General features: G+C 39.1%; 2 protein-coding genes across 14 annotated transcripts in view; one reads left to right on the top strand and one right to left on the bottom strand.

The window, feature by feature from the left end:
- Nucleotides 1–22,717, top strand: part of ATXN2 (ataxin 2) — a 99,873-nt gene extending 77,156 nt beyond the window's left edge. For 6 of the 10 annotated variants that reach the window (XM_032471225.1, XM_032471217.1, XM_032471218.1 and 3 more), the window contains 7 exons: nt 8,945–9,129; nt 9,608–9,740; nt 13,020–13,073; nt 17,844–17,989; nt 18,638–18,865; nt 21,063–21,231; nt 22,079–22,717. In XM_032471225.1, coding sequence (XP_032327116.1) covers nt 8,945–9,129; nt 9,608–9,740; nt 13,020–13,073; nt 17,844–17,989; nt 18,638–18,865; nt 21,063–21,231; nt 22,079–22,107 — 944 coding nt within the window. In that variant the 3' untranslated portion in view covers nt 22,108–22,717. The remainder of the gene's footprint in view (nt 1–8,944; nt 9,130–9,607; nt 9,741–13,019; nt 13,074–17,843; nt 17,990–18,637; nt 18,866–21,062; nt 21,232–22,078) is intronic. The other 4 variants (XM_032471221.1, XM_032471222.1, XM_032471224.1 and 1 more) reach the window with 2 other exon arrangements.
- A 556-nt stretch (nt 22,718–23,273) lies between these two features.
- Nucleotides 23,274–27,001, bottom strand: part of SH2B3 (SH2B adaptor protein 3) — a 36,351-nt gene continuing 32,623 nt past the window's right edge. For 2 of the 4 annotated variants that reach the window (XM_032471229.1, XM_032471230.1), the window contains exons 7-8: nt 26,828–26,999; nt 23,274–26,659 (exon numbers count right to left, since the gene is read on the bottom strand). In XM_032471229.1, coding sequence (XP_032327120.1) covers nt 26,364–26,659; nt 26,828–26,999 — 468 coding nt within the window. In that variant the 3' untranslated portion in view covers nt 23,274–26,363. Of the gene's footprint in view, nt 27,000–27,001 lie in introns of all 4 variants that reach the window. The other 2 variants (XM_032471227.1, XM_032471228.1) reach the window with 1 other exon arrangement.

Genomic DNA, 27,001 nt, shown 5'->3' with positions numbered 1-27,001 from the left:
GACCCTCTGTGCACTCTGTGCAGTCAAAGATCTGAGTATAATTTGTAGTCAGTCCTTCATGTCCACAGTTCCATATCTGCAAATTCAGCCAGTGGTGGATCGTGTATTGCTATAGTATTTACCACTGGAAAAAAAAAATCTGCATATAAGTGGACCTTTGTTCACACTGATATTGTTCAAGGGTCAACTGTAATTCATATGCCATAAAATTCATCCATTTGAAGTATACTGTTTGGTGGATTTAAAGATATTCTCAGAGTTGTCCATTCATTACCACAGTCAATGTCAAAACATCTTTACACTCCCAAAAGAAGCCCCGTGCCCTGTAGTAGTTGCCCCCCTCCTGCCCCATGCACACGCACACTCATACCCTAGACTTGCTAATCTTTCTTTTCTCTATAGATCTGTCTATTCTGGATATTTCGTATGAGTAAAATCATACTGTATGTAGTGTTTTGTGACTGGCTTCTTTCACTTAGCATTATGTTTTCAAGGTTCATCCATGTTGGAGCATCTGTCAGTACTTCATTCCTTGTTATGGCTGAATAACACTCCTTTATATAAATACCACATTTTATTTATCCATTCATCAGCTGATGCCACTTCAGGCTGTTCCCACTTTTTGACTGATATGAATAATGGGGCTGTGAACATTAGTGTCTATTTTTTGTGTATGTTTTTTTCTCTTGGAGTGAAATTAACTCTGTTGGAACTGCTGCATTGTTTTCCAAAGAGGCTGCGCCATTTTATATTCCTACCAGTATTGTGCAAGGGTCCTAATTTCTCCACATCCTAACCAACACTTGATATTGTCTTTTTTATTCTTTGTTTGTTTGTTTGTTTTGGAGGAGGAGGTGTTGGGCTAGATCCATCCTAGTGGTTATAAAATAGTATCTCATTATGGTTTGATTTGTATTTCCCTAGTAACTGATGATGTTGAACATTTTTTTCATGTGCTCATTGACCTATTTGCATATATTCTCTGGAGAAATATTTATTCAAATATTTGACCTAGTTTTTAACTAGGTTATTTGTCTCTTAATCACTGAGTTGTAAGAGTTCTTTATATCTTCTGTATACAAATCCTTTATCAGATAAAGGATTTACAGATATTTTCTCCATTTTATGGTCTGTCTTTTTAGTTGCTTGATGGTGTTCTTCTAAAATTTTAAATTTTGATAGAAATTCAGTTTATTTGTGTTTTTTGTTGTTGGTTGTGCTTTTGGTGTCATATCTGAAAAACCATTGCCTGACTCAAGGTCTCCAAGATTTACTGTGATTTCTTTTAAAAGTTTCATAGTTCAGCTTTAACATTTAGGTTGGTAATACATTCTGAGGTAATTTTTGTGTATAGGATGAGGATAGGGTCCACATTTATTCTTTTGCATGTTGATACCCAGTTATCCCAGCACCATTTGCTGAAAAGACTATTCTTTCCTCATTAAATTGTCTCGATATCCTTGTTGACAGTTACTTTTCTTCCACTATATGCAAAAGGAAGCATACTGTATGTACTGTTCTGCACCCATGAGTTTTTTGTGTGAAGACACAGTATTTTGTAGAAATTACTGTATATCATTGTATCAAAATTTTCCTCATTCTTTTTTTTATTGAGTTGTTAATCTTAACTGTGTTGTAGGGGTGAATACAGTCCTTTTTCTGATGTATGTATTTCAAACATTTTCTTGTCTATGGCTTATTTATTCACTTTTTAAAATGTCTTTGAAAGAGCAGAAGTTTTAAATTTTGGAGTCCATTTTATCAAAGTTTTTTTTGAATGGTTGTCTTGTTTCCTGTTTGCATACTAAAAGGTTGCAAAGATTTTCTCCTCTGTTTTTTTCTCACTAGAAGTTTTATGGTTTTTCTCCTGAGTTTCACCTTTGGATTTTTTGATTTACAGTTTTTAAAATTTTGCCCACTCATGAAGTAAAAGAATTCATATGCCTTCTAGGATTTATGTAACGTCCCCCTTTTTACGTTTAAATTTCTAACCCACTTGAAAATTACCTTGTACACAGTGCAGGTTATGAATCCACTTTATCTTCTTCCAAATGATTGTCCAGAAATTTTTAACCAGTTTTATTATTGTACAATTTACATACAATAAAATGTGTTTCAAGTGTATATTTTAATGAAAACTCTGCCCTACTACCACTTGCTCCAGGCAACCACTGATCTGCTTTCTCTTACTGTAGATTAGATTTTTCTAATCTTTTTAATGAATCAAATCATGTAGTGTATTTTTGTGTCTGTCTTAAACAACATAATAATTTTTCATTATTTCATGTTATCACCTGTGTCAGTGTGTTCCTCCTTATTGCTGAATCGCATTCCATTTTTATGATCACACCACAGTTTACCCACTACCGGTTGATGGGTGTTTGGATTATTTCCAGTTTGGGGTGCTTCTGATTAAGTGTTAAGAGCATTTGTGTATGAATGTGTGAACATTTGTTTTCAGTTCTCTTGGTTAAGTACCTAGAATTGGGATTCTTGAGCTATATGCTAAGTGCGATTTTAAATTAATGTGAAATGGATAAATTGTTTTCCAAAGTCATTTAACGTTTTAACTGATCAGGTATGTATGAGAGTTACAAATACTCTACATCCTTCTCAACACTTGGTATTGTCATTTTAATTTTAGCCAGTCTAATATTTATAATGATAACCTCACTGGTTTCATTTCTCTGATGATTACTGATTATGAGCATCTTTGCATGTGTTTATTGTCTGTCAGTCTTCTTTTGCAAAATGCTTGTTTAAATCTTTTTCCTTTATTTACATGGGATTTCTTTTCTTACTATTAATTTTAACAGTTATTTATATATTCTGGATACAAGTTTTTTTATCAGGTAAAGGTATTATGAACATTTTCAAAGAGCCAGTATTCTTTATTTTGATGAAATTCCATTTATCAAGTTCTCCTCTTATGATTCATGCAGTTTTTGTATTATAACTTAGAAACCTTTGCCTGTGCAAAGGATGTGGATCTTTTTATGTTTCTTTTTTTTTTTTTCCCATTTATCATTTTCTGTGGTTCTCTCAAAAATTCTTTTTTGTTTGTTTTTTATTTTTTAAACATTTTTTATTGATTTATAATCATTTTACAATGTTGTGTCAAATTCTAGTGTTCAGCACAATTTTTCAGTCATACATGGACATATACACACTCATTATCACATTTTTTCCTCTGTGATACCCTGTGCTATACAGTATAATCTTGTTTATCTATTCTTTTATGTTTCTTCTAGAAGTTTAATACAAATTTTAAGTTTTACAATTAGATGTAAGATTGACCTGAAGTTAGTTTTTGGGTAGGGCATGAGGTGAATGTTGTGGTTCATTTTCTTTCCATGTATATCCATTTTTCCCAGCACCAGCCTCTATTTTGCCTATGAAATTATCTTGGCATCATCATAAATCAGTTGATTGTTCATGTGTGATTCTATTCCTGAATGAACTGTTTTGTTGTATTGATCTATGTATCTATCCTCACGCCAGCATTAACTTTTTGATTACTATTACTTTATAATAAATCTTAAAATCAGTTCAGGTAGTTCCTCCAGTTTTATTCTTCTTTGTTAAAATTGTTTTAGCTATTCTAGATTCTTTACATTTCCAAATACATTTTAGAATCAATTTGGAATTATATGTATTGAAGATTAGTTTGTGGGGAAATTGACTCCCTTTAACAGTGTTTAATTTTCCAATCCATAAATATGGTGTATCTGTCTATTTAAGTGTTCCATTTCACCAATATTTTGTAGTTTTCACTATATAAATTGTGTCTTACCACTTTGTTAAACACATTTATTGTTTCTAATAGCTTTTTTTTAGACTTACTTAGAATTTTCTATGTGTACAATCACAGTCCACTCAGTATATCTGTCTTTTTCTTGCCTTATTATACTGCCTAGGTCTTCTAATACATTACTGAATAGAAATGACACATTCCTTACCATGCCCCTGATCTAAGCGGGAAAGTAATATCTTTCACTGTTTGCTTTAGTGTTAGTTGTGGTTTCAGTTCCTAATTTGCTGATTTTTTTTAAAAATCATGAATGGTTATTGAATTATGTCAAATACTTCAGCATCTGTTATGAATATCATACAGTTTTTCTCATTTGCTCTGTTATTTTGAGGGATTACATTGATTTTAGAACATCAAACCAGCCTTGCATTCCTGGCACCACATTTATACACTTAGTCATGGTGTATTATCTTTATATGTTTTCCTGGGTTTGACTTGATAGTATTTTATTGAAGAGATTTTGGTCTGTGTTCTTGGGGGATGTTTGATTTGTAGTTTGCTTTGCTTTATAATGTCATTGTATGATTTTGGTATCAAGTTAATGCTGACTGTATCATTTAACTTGCCAAATTTAATGGCATAAAGTTGTTAATAGTATTCCTTTATCTTTTTAATGCCTGCAGGGTCTGTAGTGATGCTCTGTATTTCATTTCTGGTATTGGTAATTTATGTCTTTTTTCCCCTTTTTATTGATCTGTGTTGCTAGACTATTAGTGACCTTTTCAAAGGCCAGCTTCTGCTTTCATTGACTTTTCCTTTTATCATTTCCTCTTTTTTGCTTTCTTTGGATTTAATTTGCTGTTCTTTTTCTGGTTTCCTAAGGTGGTTGCTTAGATAATTGATTTTAAGACTTTCTTTTCTAATAGCATTTAAAGCTGTAAATTTCTAGTCATTGCTTTGGCTACATCCCCAAAATTTAACATGTTGTATTTTCATATTCCATTGAAAATGTCTTCTGTCTTATAATTTCTTCTTTGACCAATGGGTTATTTAGTAGTGTGTTTTTAATTTCCAAATATTTGGGGTTTCCATATGTATTTCTGGTTTTAATTTTTGATTCCATTATGCTCAGAGAACAAACTGATAGAAATGCCATTTTCATCGTGTATGTAGCATCCATGTCCAGTTGAATCTGTATCTGGAGTTTGTGTTCCATTCTGTTAAACTATCTGATAAGACTACTTCCCCATCCACTCACTCCCAACGTTAATTTTTTTCACTTCAGGTTTTCTTAACTTTTCTTCCTTGTTTGTTTTTTCATATGAGCTAGATATTCAGGTTGAATACTGAAAAAAAAAATCAATTGACTTTTTATTATTGAAAAATTCAAACGTATACAAATAAGCAGTTAGAATAGTATGCTAGTATAAGAGAGCTCATCACTCTGCTTTAACAATTAGAAATTCATGGCCAGTTTTGTTTCATCTCAACACCCCTCCCTACTCAGGTTATTTTAAAGCATATCCCAGATACATCATTTTATCTGTAAATATTCCATTTTTCAATTCTGAAGGATAAGGGGGTCTTACAAAAACAAACATTACTATTATCACACTATGAAAGAATTAGCAATAGTTTCCTAATACCCTCAAATTTCTATGGCTATCTTTAAAACACATTTTTTGGCAGTTATTTTATTCTAGTTAGGATCCAAAAGAGGTTTACAAATTGCATTTGTTTATCATGTTTAAATAATTTTTTAAAATTGTTTCATGTTGCGATAACTTATAAAAATTTAAAGACATGTTATGTTCATTCATACCCTCATTTTCTTACACTCTGCCTTCATTGGATTATTTTAAAGCAATCCTAGATACTGTATCATTTCATTCATCAATATTTCACTGTGTATCTTTAAGCATTGTGGACTCTTTCCTTTTTAAAATCATAGTTAAATTACCATTATTCACACATTAAAAATTTAGCAATTATTCCTGTCTATCAAAGATCCAAAGTACACATTTTCCTCCTGTATTATGACTGTTTCTTAATAGTTGACTTGTTCAACCACAGTCCGAAATCCACACTTTTCATTTGATTGATACATATTTCTCTTAATGTTCAGTCTCTCTTAATTTATAGTTTTCCCGTGTTTTTTTCCCTTTACATCTTATTTAAATCCAGCTTTTTTGTTCTGTATTCTTTCTCGCTATCTGAATTTCATGGATTTCATCCTTGTGGCATTGTTTAAAGTGTTCCCCCATCCCCTGTCATCCTTGTAAACTGATAGTAGAGAGACTTGATACAATTAAGTTGTGTTTTTTTAAACTTAACTTGGAGTGTTTCATAGATGGTGTGTGTACTTTGATTTGGAGCCAGTGTCTTAAATCTTTTTCTTTGCTAATAGGAGTAACTGGGCTCCCTTATCTACCCAGGATAACATTTTCTGCCAGCTCTTCTTTGTTTTAGCAGCACTGAAGATCATTGTCTAGCCCTAGATCCATTATTTCATTAAGGTTTGCAAAATGATGACATTCTCATTCTGTCATCTCTTTAGTTAGTAAGCTGGAATTTTTCTGTAAAGAAAAACCTTTACCATGTCAGACTATTTGGTTACCATGAGGTGCGTTTGTGCACAAAAGGCAACTAAACTGCCCAGCATTTCAAGGCAGTTCTCAAAATAATGAGTTCTTTTTCTGTCATCCTCTAAAGGTTGGCCATTGAGGGTTTTTTGTTCTTTTCTATCAGTATGATCTTGTGAATTTTAACATTCAGTTTGCCAGTTGGCATTCTTATTAAAATCATATTAAATTTATAAATATATAATTTAGAGATTAACTTAGGGGAGAACTGCTATCTTTATATCGTCTTCCTATCCAGGAACAAATTATGCCTTTCTACTTGTTTAAATCTGCTTCTGTATCTTCAGTAGTATTTTTAAGTTTCTCTCAAAGGTTTTATGTGTTTCTTCAGTTTATACTTAATTATATTATAGGTATTGTCTTTTTTTATTGCTAATGTAAACTGAGTTCATCTTTACCATTGCATCTTCGTAGTTACTTATGAAGTAAGTTTATCAAGTACTGTATATGAAGGCTATTGTTGTCTTTATGTTAATTTTATGTCCTTATTCTTTACTCTGTCAGATAACAGGCAAAATTAAGGACTTGCTTCTGAAATGCAGCCATAGATTATATAATAAGGCTTATCTTTCCTGCATAATACTAGGGCCTTTTTGCACAAAACCACCTCTGTCTTCTTCGTGCATAATGCAGCAATAATGTTTTTGCAACCTGTTAGAAAAATTGAGTTGTATTTGAAAATATACCAAAGTCAGCATTTTGGGACAGATATTCTTTGTTGGTGGGGTTGGGTGTCCTGTGCATTATAAGATGTTTATTAGCATCCCTGGCCTCTACCTATTGGATGCTAGTAGTAACCTCCCATTCCCTAATTATAACAACCAAAGTTGTCTCCAGACATTGTCAAATGCCCCTTGAAAGGCAAAATTACTCCCAGTTGAAAACCATTGACATAAAGAAATGGCTAAAGTATGGCTCATCTAAACTGTGGTTTAAGATTAAGATAATTCAGTTTAGGGGATGGAGGGGAACCACCACCATAAAACCAGGTCTGTCTCTGTATACCTACATATGCATGTGTGCAGATGCATGGATCTAGAAGGCTACATACAGTGGTTGCTGTTGGGGAAGAGAATGGTATACAAATGGTTAGAAGGGGGAATTTTGTTTTATGTTGCAAAATTTTTTATCTTTCAAGATCATATTCCACCATTGTTTCTATAATGAATTTATTTTTAAAAATTAGTAAACCTGACTAGTATTTTAAAAATATGTGATGGTTATAATTAAGTATCGAAAGAAATAGTGTTAGGGGTTGAGGATATATACCTCAGGATCTACCAAGTACGTGCTTGGCATGCATGAGGTCCTGGGTTCAGTCCCCAGTGCCTCCATTAACAGGGAGCGGGGAGGGGGTTGCAAAATGAAAAGAAGTAGTGGTAGTGAATAGGTTAAGTTCAGTTAACTTAGAATAACTTTCATTTGATAAAGGTGATATTTGAGTTTGGGGTGGCTTTTCTTTACTAAAGAGGTGCTTTTTCAATATGTGAAATCTCAAAATTAAATTCAGAAAAATACTACTGTATTCGTTTCCTGTTTTCAAGTTTGCTTTTCTAACTACATAAAACAGTATATATAACTAGCTCCTCTAAGTCAGCAAGTCATTAAATTTTTAGCAAAAAATTAAAATATTTAAAATAAAAACAAAATTATTTCTCTGAATTAGCAATTAATTTTTATACTCAGTTCTGGTGATCTTACGAAGTTAAGCATTCTTTGTGCCTCATACCTTGCAGTAAGCAATGGCTCATGATTTCTTCCCTCAGGTGGCTTGGTTAACATCACATCATAAACCCATTACAGACAACAGTCAGTGCTGTAATAGACATGTGAGGAAAAGGTACACAGATCATGCAGCTAGCTCTTGGCGGGGAACTGGGAGCTAAATTCTTAACTAGAGCTTTAATGGGGAGGACCATAGGCAGAAATTTGTGTGGAATAATAAAAGACATAAAGTAATTCTTTAAAAGTGCTATGATTTAGAAACCTGCTACATGATAGCCTGAGATTCTACGTTTGAAAAAGAGCAAGACATTGTATAAGAATTCAGTGGTGGGAAATTTTAGAAGATGAAGTAAAGATTAGTGTTGGGTCTGTTTTGGCTTTTTTGTTGTGCTTTTTGTTTTTGTTTGAAAAATCCAATGGCCTTTTCTAGCAAGTGGCATAATTTAGTGTTATCATACAGGGATTATCTAAGAAGTATGAGGGGAATGTTGTTTCACATTGCTGGAGGTGTCTGTTACAGGGACTTGATCAAGTCTGGGCATCATCACAAAGGGTCTCTCTCTGGATGTTGCTTTCAAGCTGATACTTCAAGGATCAGTCAAAATTTTCCAACCTGGGAGTTAGGGGGTCAGGGTTTGAGGCTAAGGAATAGCACATGTGATAGGAAACAGCCTAGAGTGTCTGAAGGAGTGGTGGGGATGGTATATAACTTGGCATTGGAGAGGCAGGCAGAAGGGTCCAATCATGCAGAGCCTCAAGGACTGTGTTCATGTGTTTTAAGCTAAGGAGATGCTGTTTTCTAATAATAAGTCATCTTTTTCTTTAGTACCAAATATGCCCCAACAACGGCAAGACCAGCATCATCAGAGCACCATGATGCACCCAGCCTCAGCAGCAGGACCACCAATTGTGGCCACCCCGCCAGCTTATTCCACACAATATGTTGCCTATAGTCCTCAGCAGTTTCCGAATCAGCCTCTCGTTCAGCATGTGCCACATTATCAGTCTCAGGTAAGCCTGATATGACTTAATAACTATTAATTTTTCCAGTTAGATTTAACTTTTTAAAAAATTTATTTATTATTGTATTATTTATTTATTTTATTTGAGAGGGGAGGTAATTAGGTTTTATTTTTAAAGGAGCTACTGGGGATTGAACCCAGGACTTCATGCATGCTTGTTGTGCATTCTACCCTGGAGCTATACCCTCCCCCCTTAACTTTTTTAATATGGTAAGTGGGTTTTGGTTTATATTTTGTGCTTGGTGTTTTGATGGGGTAGACAGCTAAGGTTTTGGGGGCCCTTTTTAATGTATTAGAAAGTGGCTGATCAATGTATGTGTTTCAAAGGAAAGAGCCAAAAACAGATTTAGAATTTTTAGAGTTGTTTCTGGAAACCTGGAAGCCATGGAGTTAAGACATCTAACTAAAACCTACTTGACTCTATTTGATACTTTAATTTTTTTTCTTTATTTTTTGTTTGAACACAGCATCCTCATGTCTATAGTCCTGTAATACAGGGTAATGCTAGGATGATGGCACCACCAACACATGCCCAGCCTGGTTTAGTATCTTCTTCAGCAACTCAGTACGGGGCTCATGAGCAGACGCATGCGATGTATGGTAGGAAGCATTTTGTTTGTCTTTTTCAGTGTGTATGATTTTTCTTAATAAGTTTTTAAGCTCTGAGAAAATACTATGTTTAAGAATAACTTGGCCTTTTATGACATTGAGGGTCAAGAATCTAACAAAATGTTGAAACTATAGCTCTCTGACTTGCTTTATAAGTCTTAGCAAATCATTTCTACTTCTGCGCCTGAAATTCCTCTGTCTTCAAATGTCTCTTTAACTAAAATGTAATAATGTATGTAACAGAGAGCATCTTTTGTGGAGAAAGTTCTCTTCCTTGTCAGCATTTGGTATGCCTTGCTTAAGGCATGCAAGAAAGTTTTACCATAATGAAAGCACTCGGCAGCAAAAGGAAACATTCTGCCTCACTCCTTGCTCTGGGGGTCACTGGCATTACATATATTTATTGCTATTTGTTATAATGCTACTGTGTTTCTGCATCATGCTATATTTTAAGTGGCTGAACTTGTATAATATTAGATCTGCTTTAGATGTGATTCATACTGTAAATGTAACCCATACTTTAAATGTAATCATTATAAACAATAAAATGAAAATGAAATTATTCTATATAAAATTAACAGTGTATGTAAGAATAGTAAGCTAAAATTACTATCTTAGTTTTGTGGCCAGAGAACTTTGTGCAGGTCAACTTTGCAGCTGTAAAGTACTAAAATAATACAGGTTTCAATATTGAGAATTTAAAATTAAATTTCCACTTATATCTTGTAATACTATGTTTTTCAAAATACACCTTTACTTAGTACCAGTTTTACTTAGATCTAAGTTTTGTTTTGAACATTTCTGGGAACTCCTGTACTGTCATTCAGGTTTTCCCATTGGCATTTCAGTGTTTTGGAGTGAGAGGAGAGAGATTTAAGTTTATTGAAAAGTGTAACTACTATGAGAATGAAATTACATGTAACTACATGGACATTTTATTTTTTAAACTTATTTAAACTTTTTGAATGACTAAGAATGTAAAGATTTTCATGTCAACTTTAGGTAACAGTTTAACAGTTCGTAGGTTGATAAGAATAGGACTCTGGCCCCTGTAACCCACTGCCGAGGCTCTCTTTCTGGAGGCATGCTCCTGTCCCACTGGTTCACTAATGACAGGAATTTTACATGATTGAAGGCATTGTTTTTATAAAATACTTAAGTCAGAGCTTAATTTTTTGCTTAAAACTTTCTACTGTGGATTATGCACTTTAAATTAAAATAGATGTGATTGCTACATCTTGGAAAACTTTTCTTTCAAGAAGCCCATCCATAGCTGAATTGAAAAATTGACAGACTGATTTAGCTTGTGATTTTGATTATGATCTATCATTGCTTTACTTTAGTTGTCTTTTTTTTTTTTTTTTTTTTTTTTGAGGGGGGAGAGTCTTTAGTTGTCTTAACCAGGACTAAGTACATGTGAAAAGACACTACTGATTTATCACACTGACTTTTATTCAATTTGTATGTTTTAACACTTTTTCCAGTTTGCTAAAGGCTAGGTGAAATGTTCATTATGATTGTTTATACGTATATTTCTGGTGAATACATCATGATATAATAAGTGGAAAAAAAATTTCTTTCTTCACATTTCCTTGCGTACTCCTCTTGGAATGAGATCTGAAACTCTGAGCTAAAATTTCCTTTGCTTTTGGAAAGTTGCTATTTGTGTACCCATGTCTTTGAGCCTTTGTAGTAATACTGTGATGTTGAGCAGTCTTTCTCCTCAGTGTACTCACTCACTACCAACATCTGGCTTTGTCTTTTGGATGGATGTTCATTGGTTTGAAACAGGCTGTACAGTAAACACTGTATTTGAGGCACTGATGGTTTTTATGATTACCTTCCCAGAATATTTCCATTTGAAAAGCAGTTAGCCTTGGACCCTGAAGTCTATTCAAATGTGGGAAAATGGGAAATACTGCAAATAAACAAAATACTAGACCTGAAGTCCAGTGAAATCTGGAGTGAACTAGTCACAAAGCCATTTTTTTGATGCCAGGAGAAAGTTGCTCAACTGAATGTGAACTACTTATTTGCAGGTTGTATTTAATCGATGTCTCTTCATGAGGGCAGGCTAGGGGCAAAGATTAACCTTTTTACACAAACAAAAGAATATGTACCCAGATGTTGATGATAATTATATCTCATCTTTTTGTCATTCATTAATTGTTATGGCCATTTGTAAAAGGCTTTGAGAACAGAAATAACTGCAATGTGAAAGACTGATTATTGTTTTTAAATGTTTTGATATATTTAAGATAAATATGCCAACAGATCGCTGAACATTTAAATTATTAGGAGTTACATATATACACATTCTAAGTAATTGTTGACCTCCTTCTCTTTCTAGCTTTCTTAGAATGAACTTTGGTCATAAAGTCATCTCTTTGACCTTCATCTGTCTAGCTTTCATCATTGCCTTTGCCCTCTTCCTCCTAATAGATTATTTTTTGTCTTTAACACCCAGTCTTCTAATTCATCTAATTTTGTTTCATGGTAGTGGTTTTTCCCTTTTCAGTAATAGTAAGAATGAAACTCTCTACTGACTAAATCCATCAGGAAGAGTTAAATCTAGAATCCTTTTCAGTTTATTTTTGGTAGTTTAGTGCAGATAAATTCTAAAATACAGTAAGCAAAAGGATTTAAAATGCACCTATTAATCTTCCACCTGACAGCCACCTGTTGACATTTTGGTGCATATCCTTTCAAGTGCACTTACACACGCTCACACACATGCACACACACTCTCACAGCCTTTTATGTAGACATTTTAATAAGAAATTATACCCATGTTTAATATTAGTATTACTATATTTTTGAATTTTTGGATCCACTACCAGGTGCCTAATTAAAACTTTACAGAATAATGACATTTCTATTAGTAAATAATTAATAGTGGTTTGCAAAATTGGTTGTCTTTTAAATTAAACTTGGTAAATATTGTTTTGTTTTGGTACATTATTTATATCAAGGTTACTCAGTGGAATGCAGTATTGGTCTTTTTGTTAGATAATAATTTTACTCCTTTCATTTAAGCAAGTGAGCATGTGCAATTTGACACTCCAATACAGAAGAAAAATGTCTATTGGTTCAGCCCTATCTTATTTGATTTTGTAGCAATGTTTTTAAAGTGCTTGTCATCTCTTGTAAAATAAGAAAAATGAATTATGCATGAATACAAAGAGATTATTAAATATGTCAACCTTTCCAGAAAATTAGGAAAATGCACACCTCAAAAGGCTAATTAACCTTTCTATTTCCCAAATTCAGCATGTCCCAAATTACCATACAACAAGGAGACAAGCCCTTCTTTCTACTTTGCCAGTGAGTTGGGTTTTTTATACTAATTTTAATTGAACAGTAAAACACTTTTTAAAGAATACATGTTAAGGGAGTAGACTTGTTGAGCAATATTTTCCTTGTGCCAGACAAAACCATTAAATATATATATATATGTCTGAAAATAATTCAGTTTTAAAAAAAAGAAATATAACCCAGCTTAAAGAAAGCTGGAGTTAATTAAAAATTGAATTGTTTCAGAAATTAATTTTTGCATACCAAGCAAACATGTGACTGTTTTGGAAATGCTTTTTTTTTTTTTTTTTTTTTTTTTAAAGCAAAACAACAGACTTAAAACTTTAGTATCCTGGTAAGAAAAAATTTACCCTTACAAAGATTTTTAATTTAATAGGGTTGAAATACTAGGGGAGAAGCATTCCTGTATTTTCGGTCTTTGCATGACTACAGGTTTAAAATATTCAGGTTAGCAGACACCTCATGGATGTCTTGAGCTTAAGCATGAAAGGCATGACTAGCAGCTACCCAGGATTATCTCTGGCAGCACCAGCCACCTCTCATTACTAGTGGAAAGTTAAGTGATTGCTCCTTAATGGAGAAAGTTTGAACAGGGATTTCTTTTGGAAACGAACTTGTGAGTTGTGTTTTCTCTATTTGTAGGACAATTTTCAAATAAGGCCGTTAATGGATTTTTGGTATTTGGATAGAAAAGTCACTAACTTGCAGAAATCTTTTAGAAATGTATGCCAGTATAATATGTGTCACTTCATGTGAAATACTATATTCTAGGGAATTTTAAGGGTTAAAATTTTATGTTAGAGACTAAACTTTAAATTATTTTAGAATGACTCAGTACCTGAATTGACTAGATGCCAGGTTTTAAAAAGCGTTTAGAAACATTTTGACTAAAATTTTCATTAATTGTGCTGTGACTTGGTATCCAAAAATAAGTATGTACATACTATATTTATTTGGTGCTAGGAAATGTTAACAAATTTAATCCTTTAATAGATGCTCTTTAAAAAGGAGTCTTGCTGTATATATTATTATTAAAGGGAAACTATGGATGTGATGTAGTATGTAAAAGCCAGTGTCAGTAATTTTATTATGTACTCAGTTTGAGGTCTCAGATGTAGTTATCCTCACCATCTTACTGTTTCTGTTAGTCATTTTGGAGTCGGTTTCCTGGTAAGTAGCTAACAGGTCCTAATCATCACACCTGAACATTCGCTATCTTAGCACAGCTTTCCCTTAAAGGGAGTATCAGTACTTTTGAAAAGAAGCTTAACACTGGGACTGCTATTTGTAGTTTAATTTGCTGCTTCGTCCCCCTCCCCCACCCCTCTTCGAAGCATTCTTTCATGGTTTGTTTTAAAAGCTGGGAAATTTTTTTTGGTTTCATTTTTAAAGTTTTGCTGTGCTGGTGATCTCATGACTTGTGCACCCAAGGTCAAAAATGACAAAACCTAGTTAAAAATTAAATGCACAGCCCCATGGACTGAATTGGCTTCATTCAGTAAGATCATGGCTTAGGAAACTATTTTTGGACTGTGGTTAGTGTTTTGAGGATTCAATAAATTGGTAAATGAGAGTTTTAAACCTTTATATCAAGGAACACAGTGAACAGGAAACTTATGGATCAGGTCTGGCCCCCCCAAAATCGATTCTTCTTTTGATTAGCTTGACCTAATCCAGGATTCATAAAGGCAATTTAAATTTTATAAATAGAAGTTTGATTAATGAATAGCTAAGTGAGAATTTTGAAGTAAATTCACTTTACTTTTAGCCTCTCTGGAATGATTAGCTAAATTAATGAGCATGTATAACAAAAGCTGTTAAATGATAGATTTAGCTCAGGAAAGGCCTGAATTTCCTGCCTGTCACTCTCCACTTCTTCCTTTCCCGGATCGTTAGACTTTTTTCCTCGTTTACTCTGTCTTGGTTTTTTTCTCTCTCCCCTTCCAACCTTTTTTCCCCTTTCAGCCTTTTACTTTTTTCTTATCCCACCTTTTTTTGTCTCATTCATAACTGGCCTTTCAAGGAACCAAACTGTATTTTTAGTATTAAAGTGTAAGTTCCACATTTTTCCCAAGTTTTCATTTTAAAGGGAGAAAAGAGTTCCTGGATAAGGTACTTGCTTGACAAACATCTTTTAAGCAAGAAGATGAACAAAGGAAGATATTTCTAATCAAACATCCTTACATTTTATTTGCAGCTTATGATGTATGTTTATATCTGCTTAAATTTTCTTGTAATGCATTGTAGTTTACTGGTGTTTAGGTAAGGAACAGATGGTGTTTTAGTTTTTTTGTTTTTTAAACAAAAGCTGAGGTGGATACATTCAGCTTGGATTACTTGCAGTATTTGTGTTATGAGTGCAGATGAGATAGAATACTCTGTAGCCTTTCAGTATTGGTAAACTGTCACAGAGATGCCTTTTTTAAATGCATAGTAAAAAATACTTCATCTTTAATTTTCTCAATAGTTTCAAGATTTTAACGTTTTTCTAATTGATGAAAAACTTGATTATGAGACTTGATGGGCATAATTATTCTCTTTGTGATGGCCATGCTTTTTGTGTATAAAAATTAATAAAATAGCACCCAGCGAGAGTTTATTATTGTTACTTTTTATTTCCTTAATACTTTGCTTGGAAGGTAATTAAAAGTGAAATTTAAAACTTTTACTACAAAAAGTTCTTGAGTAAAAAAAGTTAAAAAGTAGAAACTCTTTAAGATTCTATACTCTGCCTTTTTGAAACTTTATAAATAGAATTTGGATTTGGGAATTGCTTTTCCCCCAGACTAGAATTGTCACAAATGAAACATTTAAGAGTTTGTGGTAGGGAGAATTTTAATGCTAATGGTTTGAAAATGAAGGGAGCGTGAATGAGTCTAGACCACTGTCCAGTAGAACTTTCTGTGACAATGGAAATGTGCTACAGATTGTGCTGTTTAGTCAGTAGCCACTAGCTACATGTAGCTATTTTAATTATTTTAAAATAAATTTGAAAAATAATTGTAAGATTTTTACAAGCACAAAGTCAGGTTCAAAATTTATGTCAAGTCTTTTAGACCAAGTCAGTGCCTAGAGAATTTTGGGGGAATCTGAAGGTTAACTTAATGAATATGATGGCAAAGCCTTTTAATAAGCCAGTGGATTTGAAGAAAGACACTGACTACTTTCATAGATTTGTGGGATTATGAAGCTCAAGAAAGCAGTTAACATGTTATTTTTCTCACCTCCCAGAAAACACTCACTGACTTCTTAGAGACCCAGAGAATACGTTGCAAGCTTTCCTTGTTAATATGTTCCAATGTATGTTAACTCTTACAGTTAGGGAAATGTCCCAATGTATAAACCAAAGTGCTTTGTTTAACGTAATCTGGGTATTAACCTAACATTAATGCCCGCTGTGGCACTGACAGTGGATGCACAGATGATGCCAGCACTGGCATTTTGCCTCACTGTGCCCTCCTTTAAAAGATACATTTGGGAAGATGACCAGTTGGGTTGGAATGTTGGTGGCCCTTGGCCCTACAATGTGTGAAGCATTACAGAATTGTTTCATGTGCTTAACCCTCTTCATGACATACCCAGAGTCACCTATGCTGGTGACTCTCGGCAGCCTTACATATTAGACTGCCAAAGTTAGGGTACCCGATCCCAAAGTAGTGCTTGCTTCTCCCCATCTGTCCCCTATATGTGTTTGCTAACATGTCATATGAAGAAGGTGAGGAACTATTTTGAAATTGTTTCTTTGTATGGGCTTAGCTTCTCAGGGGTTTTAGGATTGAGATAAGGCCGGATGTCCCACGTGGACTTCCATGAGATATATCTTGAGGACACTGTCTTCACTCATTGCCGCGTGTGGTTCCATTTGCATCAGTGTGCTGTCAGTACTGACTGGAAGCAGTGAATCCATCTTGTGCTTTTTGATTCTCAAATTGCTGTTTTGGGAAGACATGGACAAATTTATGCCTGATCTCCCTGTTTTGTGCCAAGGTATGATCTGTGCTGAGATTCACAAAAAATTAGCTTTGAGTTCTTATCTTTAATGAACACATTTTCACTCAAACTAGCCTGTCATATTTCCTTTCAGGTTACTCTAGCTAGTAATATTCTTTCTGAAGGCTGGGGTGCTTTGAAGGGAGTTCACTTTTTTACAAAGTTTAGGTAATCCCATTCACTAGATTTTTATAAAGCAGAAGTGAGAGATTGCTGGGGGAGGGGGACACCCAGGGAATGAACTGAGTGGCAGTGGCTTCTGCCATCAGCTGAGAGAGATTGTGGTCATTTGGGCCTAAAGATAGAGCCCTGATTTTGCCACACATCTCATCCAGCCCCTTTTGCCCCAGTCCTGATGTAGTCCGTGCCCGCAGAACACTGCGCCAGCTCCAGGGCAGTAGCATGGTGAGGTTAGCCAGATGACGGCCTTGGGCAAAAGTGTGTGTGTGTGAGTGTGAGAGAGAGGGGGAGAGTTTGAATTGTTTCTGCCTATGTTTCTAAGTTGCCTTTTCAGGAAAACCTAGTGACTGTTTAAATTTAATTAATTAGATTTTGATAAAACGTGTGCAGCTATGTTACATGAATAAAATGCTAGTCTGATTATTAAGCAGTAACTTCGCACTTAGTTTTTCAAGGAATGAATGGTTTAAATGGAGTTGAATATAGAGATTGGTTAGGCATCAAGCATCAGGAAAGCTCAGTTGATGTGAGCTGAAGTTGACAAGGTGTGGAGGAGTGACTGGGATCATCACACAGGTCAGTTACACACACTCCTTTCTTTCACTTCAGTTTCCACTGGCTCCCTTGCTCAGCAGTATGCGCACCCTAACGCTACCCTGCACCCACATACTCCACACCCTCAGCCTTCAGCCACCCCCACCGGACAGCAGCAGAGCCAGCACGGTGGAAGCCACCCTGCACCCAGCCCTGTTCAGGTAAGGAGGGGCTCAGAGGCCTCACCAGAACTGCTTCCTCATTCTATTTACTGAGTATTTTCTTCAGTGCCAGCCAAGATGCTAGGTACCATGTGATCAAAACACCTCGCAGCCCTGCCTCTCGGAGCCAGCGAACAGCTCTGCAGGCCCCGCCCCCAGGGTTTAAGTCACATTGAGGTACATAGTGAGAACAAGGTGATTGGGTAAGTTCTGGAAAACTTAACCAGTGTTGAAAAATCGAATGTAACAAAGTAAGGAATTTGCTTGGACTTTTTAAAAATTTTATTCCTAACAAAATGATTTTTTTTTTTTTTTTAGCTTTTTAAATCATGTTTGTTAACATAAGGAGCTTAAGGATCTGTTTGATATCTGTCAGTTCCCTGGTAGCCTTGTTTTACCACTCTGGGTTGAGGGCTCAAAGGCTGAGAATCAGGCTTGTACCCCAGAAAGGAATGTCTCTGGACAGGAGGCCCTCTGCCCCAGCCCTGCTCTTAGCGCCCTGTGCACACATTCTCTTGTCCTTGCCTTCACCCCTCATCCTAGGCCCAGTGGAGTCTGTTTTTGTGTGCAAAACTCAGCTTTGTGTATGACTTTAACTGCTTTTTATTTAAAAAGTGGTTTTCTCAATTCTTTCCTGTTACTTTGCAGCACCATCAGCACCAGGCCGCCCAGGCTCTTCATCTGGCCAGTCCACAGCAGCAGTCAGCCATCTACCACGCGGGGCTCGCGCCCACCCCACCTTCCATGACACCTGCTTCCAATACGCAGTCGCCACAGAATAGTTTCCCAGCAGCACAACAGACCGTCTTTACAATTCATCCTTCTCATGTTCAGCCAGCATACACCAATCCACCCCACATGGCCCATGTACCTCAGGTAAACCTGCTTTAGCCAACTTTCTGTGAAGACCGAGTAGAGTGTGAAGGTTCTCAGATAAGCAGCAAAGAGCCAGATGCTCTTCAAGCTAGGAGACCTTGTGTGTGGTACCATTTGCTTGTCTCCCTTTTCCCACTCAAATACGTGTGATCTGGCCCTAAGTGAATGTTTGTGTGGTTTTGTAATGGAATCAGTGAAGTTGCTGGTTGGTCAGTCTTTTAACCTTTCCCAACTGAGACCCTAAAAATATTTTTGACTCTTGGAATGCAACCTAGTTCTTTACTTGCTGTGTCTGCTTTGCTGTGTTTATATAGCTTCATTGGTATATCTATGTATACATATATAGTCTTTCCCTCCTTCCTTCCCACCTCCCCCAGTCCCCGCACCCCCATACACACACAGAAGTCTGGCAAAGAGGGTGGGATTTCACAAATTCTCAACCCTGAGGTGACTACTTGGGGCCTGTCAGGTTGAATGTTAGTCACATGAGTTCCAAAGAAGTCTCTCCACTTGTTTTCCCTGGCTATTCATACATCTGCTTTGACCATATGGTGTACTTCTTGAAAGGGCTTGGCCTTATACATTGGTGCTGTGTAACTTGAAGCTGGAAGCACCCAGGTGTTCCCATTTTTCTTAGAGAACAGCCCTGGAAGCATTTTGGAGCTCACCTCCAGTGTAAGCTTCTAAAGGTTGAAAGGTGTGGTTGCTCTCTGCATCAGCTACTGACAAAAGTCCAGTGCAATCCAGGGCCAAGTTGGATTGTCTTAATGAGGAGCAGGAGCTGCACTGAAGTTGGGCTCTAACACTGTCCTGGAGGCCCTCCCTGGAGCTGCTAAGGGTGAAGTGGCTGTATTCGATGTCTCTTTTTGCTGCTTTCATAACAGAGCTCTCTTAGGTGGGTCTAAGCTAGGCTGCCTCACTCTATGCCCATTTCATTCATGGCGAGCAGTGTGCCACTGAGGCTCTGGCATGGTGGGGGCTGGAGATGCTACTCAGTGGAAGCTGACTCTCAGAAGGCAGCTTTGTAACTGGAGTGCCACAGCTCTGGGAAGTCTGCGCGTCCTCCCCAGCAGCTGTGTCGGTTCTGTGGTGTGGCGCACTGCAGTGGCTGCGCTGACTTTGATGGTGGGGCGGGTGGAGCCAGTTTGGTCAGGTGTGGGCCAGTATGGTTTGGCTGAATCAGGAGTTTCACGAGACCTGGGGGCCTGTAGATGTCTAGCAGAGGCTGGTGGCTAAGTAGGTATGCGAATTTACATGTGAGTTGAGGTTCCTAAAACCTCACTTTTGTGTTTTTGTGCTGAAAGAGCAAAAGGTTAACACAGGGAAGCCCAGATATGCCGTGAGTCCATCTGAACATGTACGAGTCAAAACAGCGTTTCAGTCAAGGCTTATTGTGGTCCAGAGCAGTGCGCAGTATGGGAGGCAGGAAACAGGGCTCTTCCTGGATCTACCAAATCCCCGCAGAGCTGGGATCCGGCTGTTTGGGCTTGCTAAAACCTGTCCGGTTTGACACTTGAACTCTCTATCAGTTGGTACAAGGGCACTGGGCTGGCCCAGATAATTTCAGATGACCCCTCCCCACCTCACTGGAGCCGCTAACGCAACCCCTCCTCCTGCTGCTCTGTCAGCGCATCTTTCAGCAGAGTAAAGGGGCCTGGGAGTCTGTTTCCTCACTGCCCTGACTCATTCTTGACAGGTGTGCTGGTGAGCAGGCAAGAAGCAGAGCGGGAAGGGCAAACAAGGAGAGGACATGGAAGGAGCAGTTCCTGCTTTCTTACTGAAAGGGATGTTCTGAAACTACTTCAGGCCCCACATGGAGGCCAGATTCTGAAGCATCATTGCATCTAGTCTCCTATTAAGTTGAGAAAGCTGCCCTTTTTCAGTTCTTATCTTTGTGAAGACCTTACCCCGTGCGTAGAATTCAGTCATCAGAAATACGGAAGGCTAGGACACTGCAGCCCTGACTTCACCCAGGCTCACCGGGTGCCTGCTCCCTCAGTCTTGCAGGGTCTGCCTAAGGGTGGAGCATGTCTGTAGGTCAGTTGATGATCCTCTAGGGAATATCCCCAGAGGAAAGAAGCTGCCCCGAGCGCCCTGTCGCCCTTCCCTGAGAGCCCCAGCCCAGCGAAGGGGACAGTTGACGTGTTGTTTAAGCTGGAGATGTTGCCTGTATGCGTAAAAGAGCTCTCTGTTTCAGGCTCATGTACAGTCAGGAATGGTTCCTTCTCATCCAACTGCCCATGCGCCAATGATGCTAATGACGACACAGCCACCCGGCGGTCCCCAGGCCGCCCTCGCTCAAAGTGCACTACAGCCCATTCCAGTCTCGACAACAGCGCATTTCCCCTATATGACGCACCCTTCAGGTGAGGCGTGTGTGTGCAGGGGCCGCCGGGCACCCCAAAGCATTCCGCTCGCACAGGTCAAATGGCAGGCAGGGCCAGTGCTTCAAGCCCCGCATCTGAGAACTGGCGACACCCGCCACAGTGCGCACAGTAGGGGACTGTGTGATCAGCTCAGTGCCAGGGCCTGGGGCTCCCGGGAGCCTCATCTGTGTGTGTTCTGGTGGTGTGCAGGACTTGGCTGGGTGAGCGGCAGCAGCAGCCTTTTGTGTAGCTGATGCGTGCTTAGGGCTCAGTTGGCCTTCCTTGTCGATAGGCTGGACAGGCAGCGTTTTCCTTCCTGAGTCCAAAAGTCTGACATGGGGGGGGCCACCACCATGGCAGAGTTTGATTGTAGCTCTGGAGACGACTACTGATGAGAAAGTGCTGTGTGTGGATTGGTTTTGAGTCTAGTATTAGCTCCATTCTATGCCCTGCCAGGGAGAGAATGCCCCGTGATTGTGCTCTAATACTTGATGGCTGCCATGGCGATATTTCAGTCTAACCTATTATTCTGAAAGCAATACTGGTGCTTGGCTAGTATTTGGGGAGGGGGTATGTTAAGGCCTTTTGTTGGTACCCCATCAGCAACAACTCTTCTGGGAGTTTTATCTGAAGTGGTTTTATGTCTGACTGGTTTGTTTCTACCCACCCACCCACCTCTCCCCCTTTTGGTACAGATGGAGGGGGTGGGAGGGGTGAAGAATGAATTAAATTTTGAGTCTTGTTCAGCTAGCACAAGGATAGTTCACAGTCGTGTGCTGCAGAGACACTAGGCTAACGTGCAGTGTTGCCAGTTTTCTGTTTAAATATTCACTTTTCTTTTTTACAGTACAAGCCCACCACCAACAGCAGTTGTAAGGCTGCCCTGGAGGAACCGAAAGGCCAAATTCCCTCCTCCCTTCTACTGCTTCTACCAACTGGAAGCACAGAAAACTAGAATTTCATTTATTTTGTTTTTAAAAAATATATGTTGATTTCTTGTAACATCCAATAGGAATGCTAACAGTTCACTTGCAGTGGAAGATATTTGGACCGAGTAGAGGCATTTAGGAACTTGTGGGCTGTTCCATAATTCCATATGCTGTTTCCAAGTCCCGCAAGTACCCCAGCTCTGCTTGCTGAAACTGGAAGTTATTTATTTTTTAATGACCCTTGAAAGTCATGAACACATGAGCTAGCAAAAGAAGTAACAAGAGTGATTCTTGCTGCTATTACCGCAAAAAACAAACAACAAAAAACAAAAAAAAAAAAATCAAGACTTGGAACACCCTTTTACTAAACTTGACAAAGTTTCAGTAAATTCTTACCGTCAAACTGACGGATTATTATTTATAAATCAAGTTTGATGAAGTGATCACTGTCTACAGTGGTTCAACTTTTAAGTTAAGGGAAAAACTTTTACTTTGTAGATAATATAAAATAAAAACCTAAAAAAAATTAAAAAATAAAAAAAAGTTTTAAAAACTGATACCAAGTTAATGTGTGTTTGTATGAGCTATTCCCATTATAGGATACTGAATATGGGGGAGGAGGGCTGGCTCTGCTTTCTTAATACCCTGGAAGATTCGCTAGCTGTCAAATGCTTTTTTTTCTTCACCTTTAGTTCTAATTCAAGGTATCTCTAGAAAAAGACAAGACTGAGATAATTCTCTTTGGTGCATAGAGGTCTGCTTCAGAAGGAGGAAGGTTGGCCAGAGTTGGGCAGCACTGAAAGTCCACATCCTCAGCCCGACGCTGATTCCGTAAGCTTCCTTTTTAATATCTCCTGAACCCAAATGAGTGTTGTTAGTTGTCCTGATTCAGGCATCTGTTTTACCAGTAGAGGGCAGGATACACTAAAAAAAAAAAAAAAACCTGATACAGAGGACTGAAAAGATGCAGTGATGTACAAAGTAGCATATTGCTGTAGACTCCTAAGCATGTGTTAATGTCTCCAATTTGTGGGAGGACGACAAATGGGAAAGCAAGTATTTTGCAGAGCCCAAGTCCTAATAGAGCCTTTAAATAACGTGACAACAAATCAAGGTTCTGAAAACTTTCTTTAATTCACATGTAGCAGTTTGTACATTATAGCAAAATTTGCATTCATCATGAATAAGTTATTTATACAGTACATAAACAATACATAAAAATCTGCGGATACCTTCTGCCTTTAATGATATTCAATGCATCCATTTCTGTGTGGTCATTACAATGTGCTGCTTATCCCAGCCAAACACTGGATGTCAGATGTGTCCTTGTTAAGAGGCAAGGCAGTGGATACAAACTGTCAAGTTCGTCTAGCCTGTGGGAGATGTTAGAGCTCACGTGACATTTGTGATAAAAGGCTGAATAATAGCATGAGGGAATCTCGGGCAATCCTTAGGGAAGGGTTCAAGGCCTTGATTTTAGGTTAAAAAACTGTTATGTAAAAATAGTGTTCTCTGGCTTAAGATTGTAATGATTGCTATTCCTCTCTCCTACACGGTCCAGAAATGATCAAAGGCAGAAGATTTATACCAGATAAAACCATATGGATTGCTGGTCTAAAATTCAAGGCAGGTTAGTTGATTGACTTAATTCTTTGGTGCTGGTGACTGTTAGTTTGTAAAAGTTCATTAACGTGAGATGAAGGAAGCAATGAGACTGGGAGCAATCAAGCTATCCTGTTGCCTGTGATTAGAGATAACCAGAGGGGTTGTGATGCCTTTATTGTCCATTTGGCCCTCAGAGCCTGGGCTCTCGGTGGGGGCCGCTGGCTTGGTCTCTTGCTGCCAGCGGTGGTCACATTGAGCCTGAAATGAGGGTGGTGGTGTGTGCTGACTGTGGTGGGCTGGCTGCAGCCATCAGGGTCGCTGCCTCACTGCCTGTGGAGGCATCAAGTCCAGGGACCCACTGCTGCCCTTCCTTCAGCGCGACCTGCTCTAGCAGAGAGGCAGCACTGGGTTAGTGTCACTTCTTCCCAGGCCATGAGGGGGCTTTGTGTTGGAATGTATTTGAGCTGTCGTGGTAACTCAGAAAGGTTTAGAAATGTTTTTCTTGAACATTCTATACTGGAGCAGTGTGGAAATAGGTGACTATCCAGCGGGTCAGAGCTGCTAGCTTGGAGCCTGGCTTGCCTCTTGGCACTACCTGAGAATTGTATGTTGAGAGGCTGTTAAGGAGTGAGTGTCCCTGGCTTGAAGATGTCATATCCCACATGTTTATTTACCCTTCTTGTGGGAGGGCGGGAACTTGTCTGGTTCATTGTCTGCTTGCCCGTTTCCTGTGCAGATAAGGGGAAAAGCTGTACCAGTGACGTGTCAGTATTAGCTGTATGTGATGCACTTTCTCTTTTAAAAGAGAAATCCAAAATAGCGCTTAATCCTGGTTAAGCTTAGCTTTCCTTACTCAGAGACCCACTTGATGTGTGGAATATGAAGGAAAGACAAGTGTCCTCAGAAATAGACCACAACTCTAGATCAGGATTGGATCTTCCTTACTATCATCTGTGAAAACACCCAGAAGTGTTGGGTCTTAAAGTGGTGAAGAGTGGTGGGCTGCTTACCTCCCCATCCTTCCAAAGTCTGACCTCTAACCTCTTGGAGTACAGATAGTGGCTGGAGGGAGCAGACCAAACCCTCATCCCAGATAAGGCAGGCAGTAATTTAGGCCAAGGTTTAATTCTGGGCTTTGATCAGTGTATCTATAAATGTTAAGCTGTGCTAAATTCCCAGTTTCCTAGAAGCCACTTCGGTGAGCCTGGCGGCTGTACTGAACAGCCCTGCTGGCAGCCAGGCGCAATCGACTCCACTCTGTCACTGCCTTCCTTGTTTCTGAGCCTCCGCATGGAAGTTCTGGGACAAGCCAGCTCCCTGTGAATTGTTTCACTTGTGAAAGGCAAGTATAGATGGAAGTTTGCCTCCAGGACCTCCCTAGATGTCGGAGGTGGTGTGTGCTTGTTACATCTACACACATTCTTCATCAGGTGAGGCAGTAATGGGCTGGAACAGGACATTGATCGTGGTCTCTTAAAGGAGTTTTTCATTTAGCTGTGGCACCAGATTCCTAGATTCCATTTTGGCTCAAGAATGAGCCTAAAACCTGGTTGGGATAATTTAATAAGTCAGTAGACTCTTGGAGGCTCTGAGCCAGTCCTGTTGGTGAAGGGTTTCCTCGAAAGAACCCAGCAGCCCTTCTTGCCTTTTAGCTTGCCCCTCCCTCACCCCCACCCATTGGTTTTAACGCTCACCATAAAAAGCATCTGTAAACCAGAATCCAGTTTTTTATTCATAAGGCACCAGGGTGGAACTGTTCCTTGCCACCCACCTATTTCAGCAATTGCCTGAATTTCCCTGAAAGGGTGACATGCTTCACTTCTCTCTATCTTTATTCTCAGCAACAGGTGACTGTCCTGAGGATACAATAGACAAGCCAGGCATGCTGGCTCGAACCAGGAGCTAGTCAAGTAGGGTTTGCATAGCTGGCTCTGACAACAAAAATCGCATGGGTGTGTGTTCAAACAGTGCAGTGAAAGAAGCAATGGTTTAATTTTGAAACCTGAATCCTCTGAAAAATTAATCTGAGGTAAAATGTCTAAAATCATTTTTGACCTTTAGCTTGTTCATCTGCCAGAGCTTTGTCCTAAAGCTGAGAGTTGAAGCAGGGTAAGTGTGGTCACCTGTGGCCTGGGTGCAGCAGCCCTGCCACGGGCACTGAAGCGGGAAAAGCAGAGGAGAATCCAGGGCTTGTTAGTGTTTTGGGCTTCCTGATGCTCCCCCCCCCCCCCCCAGTAGAAAGCCTGTCATCAGCTATGATGGTGTCAGTGAAAAAGAGAACAAGTTTCCACTGCCAGCTCCGGCCCTTGCCCCACCGCCGCCTCTGCGTGACGAGTCCTAGCGACCCAGGGCGGGAGCCAGCGGGTCCGCGAACAAGAGCTACATCTGTAAACAAGGAGAAAGCCAGGTGAGAGTGAGACTTGCCGGAGGCCCTTTAACAGGCCCAATAGAAGGGTCACGTCCAAACTGAAATGAGCAGTTCACGGTGCCCCTTAAATCTCTCTCTGGAAGGAAGGAAAGAAAGTTACATTCACAAGTTCACAACTGCTTGCTCGTGCTCCGCGGGCATCTGTGAGGCCTGGGATTTCTGGCTGCCTGTCAGAGAGGTGTGTACTGATTGTCTATGGCCCGCAGGTGGCTCCGGGAGGAGGAGTCCATTTCGTAGTCTGAGTCCCGGGCTCGACTGGCAGGCTCGGGCTCCAGGTGCCGCAGGCTGTTGGCCAGTTCCTCAGGCGAAGGCACCAGGTGGAAAATCTGCTCTGGGGGAGAGGATCGGCCCGGGAGGCCCTCTGGGCCGAGCCCCCGCGGACAGCCAGAAGAGCTAAGGTGGGGAAGGCCCAGCTCGGAATCCCAGCGAGAGAAGGAGAAAGGAAACAGGACAGTGTTGGAGGAACCTGGGGGACAAGTGACGGAGAGAGAGACCAGACTGTCAGTCTTAACGGGGCAAGTGCTGGAAGGACACAGAACGAGGTCTCTGCCCCCCTGAGTTTGCAGCAAGCCTTTACCCTCTGCTGGGTTCCCAGTGCCACCACCCCCTTTATCAAGGGGCATCAGGGTCACACCTGGTGGCTGGGAAACAACTACCACGTAGCTGGACAGCCGGACGTCACAGGCAGCACCGCACTCGAGTGGGATGGGTGAGCGCTGGAAGTGGCGCAGCATGGCCACCACCGACGGGAAGTGGAGGTGCTGCACTCGGCACTGGCCCCGCTCCGTCAGTGACAGGCGCAGGTGCT

This window comes from Camelus ferus, chromosome 32 (genome assembly GCF_009834535.1).
Source record: "Camelus ferus isolate YT-003-E chromosome 32, BCGSAC_Cfer_1.0, whole genome shotgun sequence".
In the NCBI taxonomy this organism is placed as follows: Eukaryota; Metazoa; Chordata; class Mammalia; order Artiodactyla; family Camelidae; genus Camelus; species Camelus ferus.
Note: the sequence above shows the minus strand (reverse complement) of the source record. Positions and strands in the feature narration are given on the sequence as shown.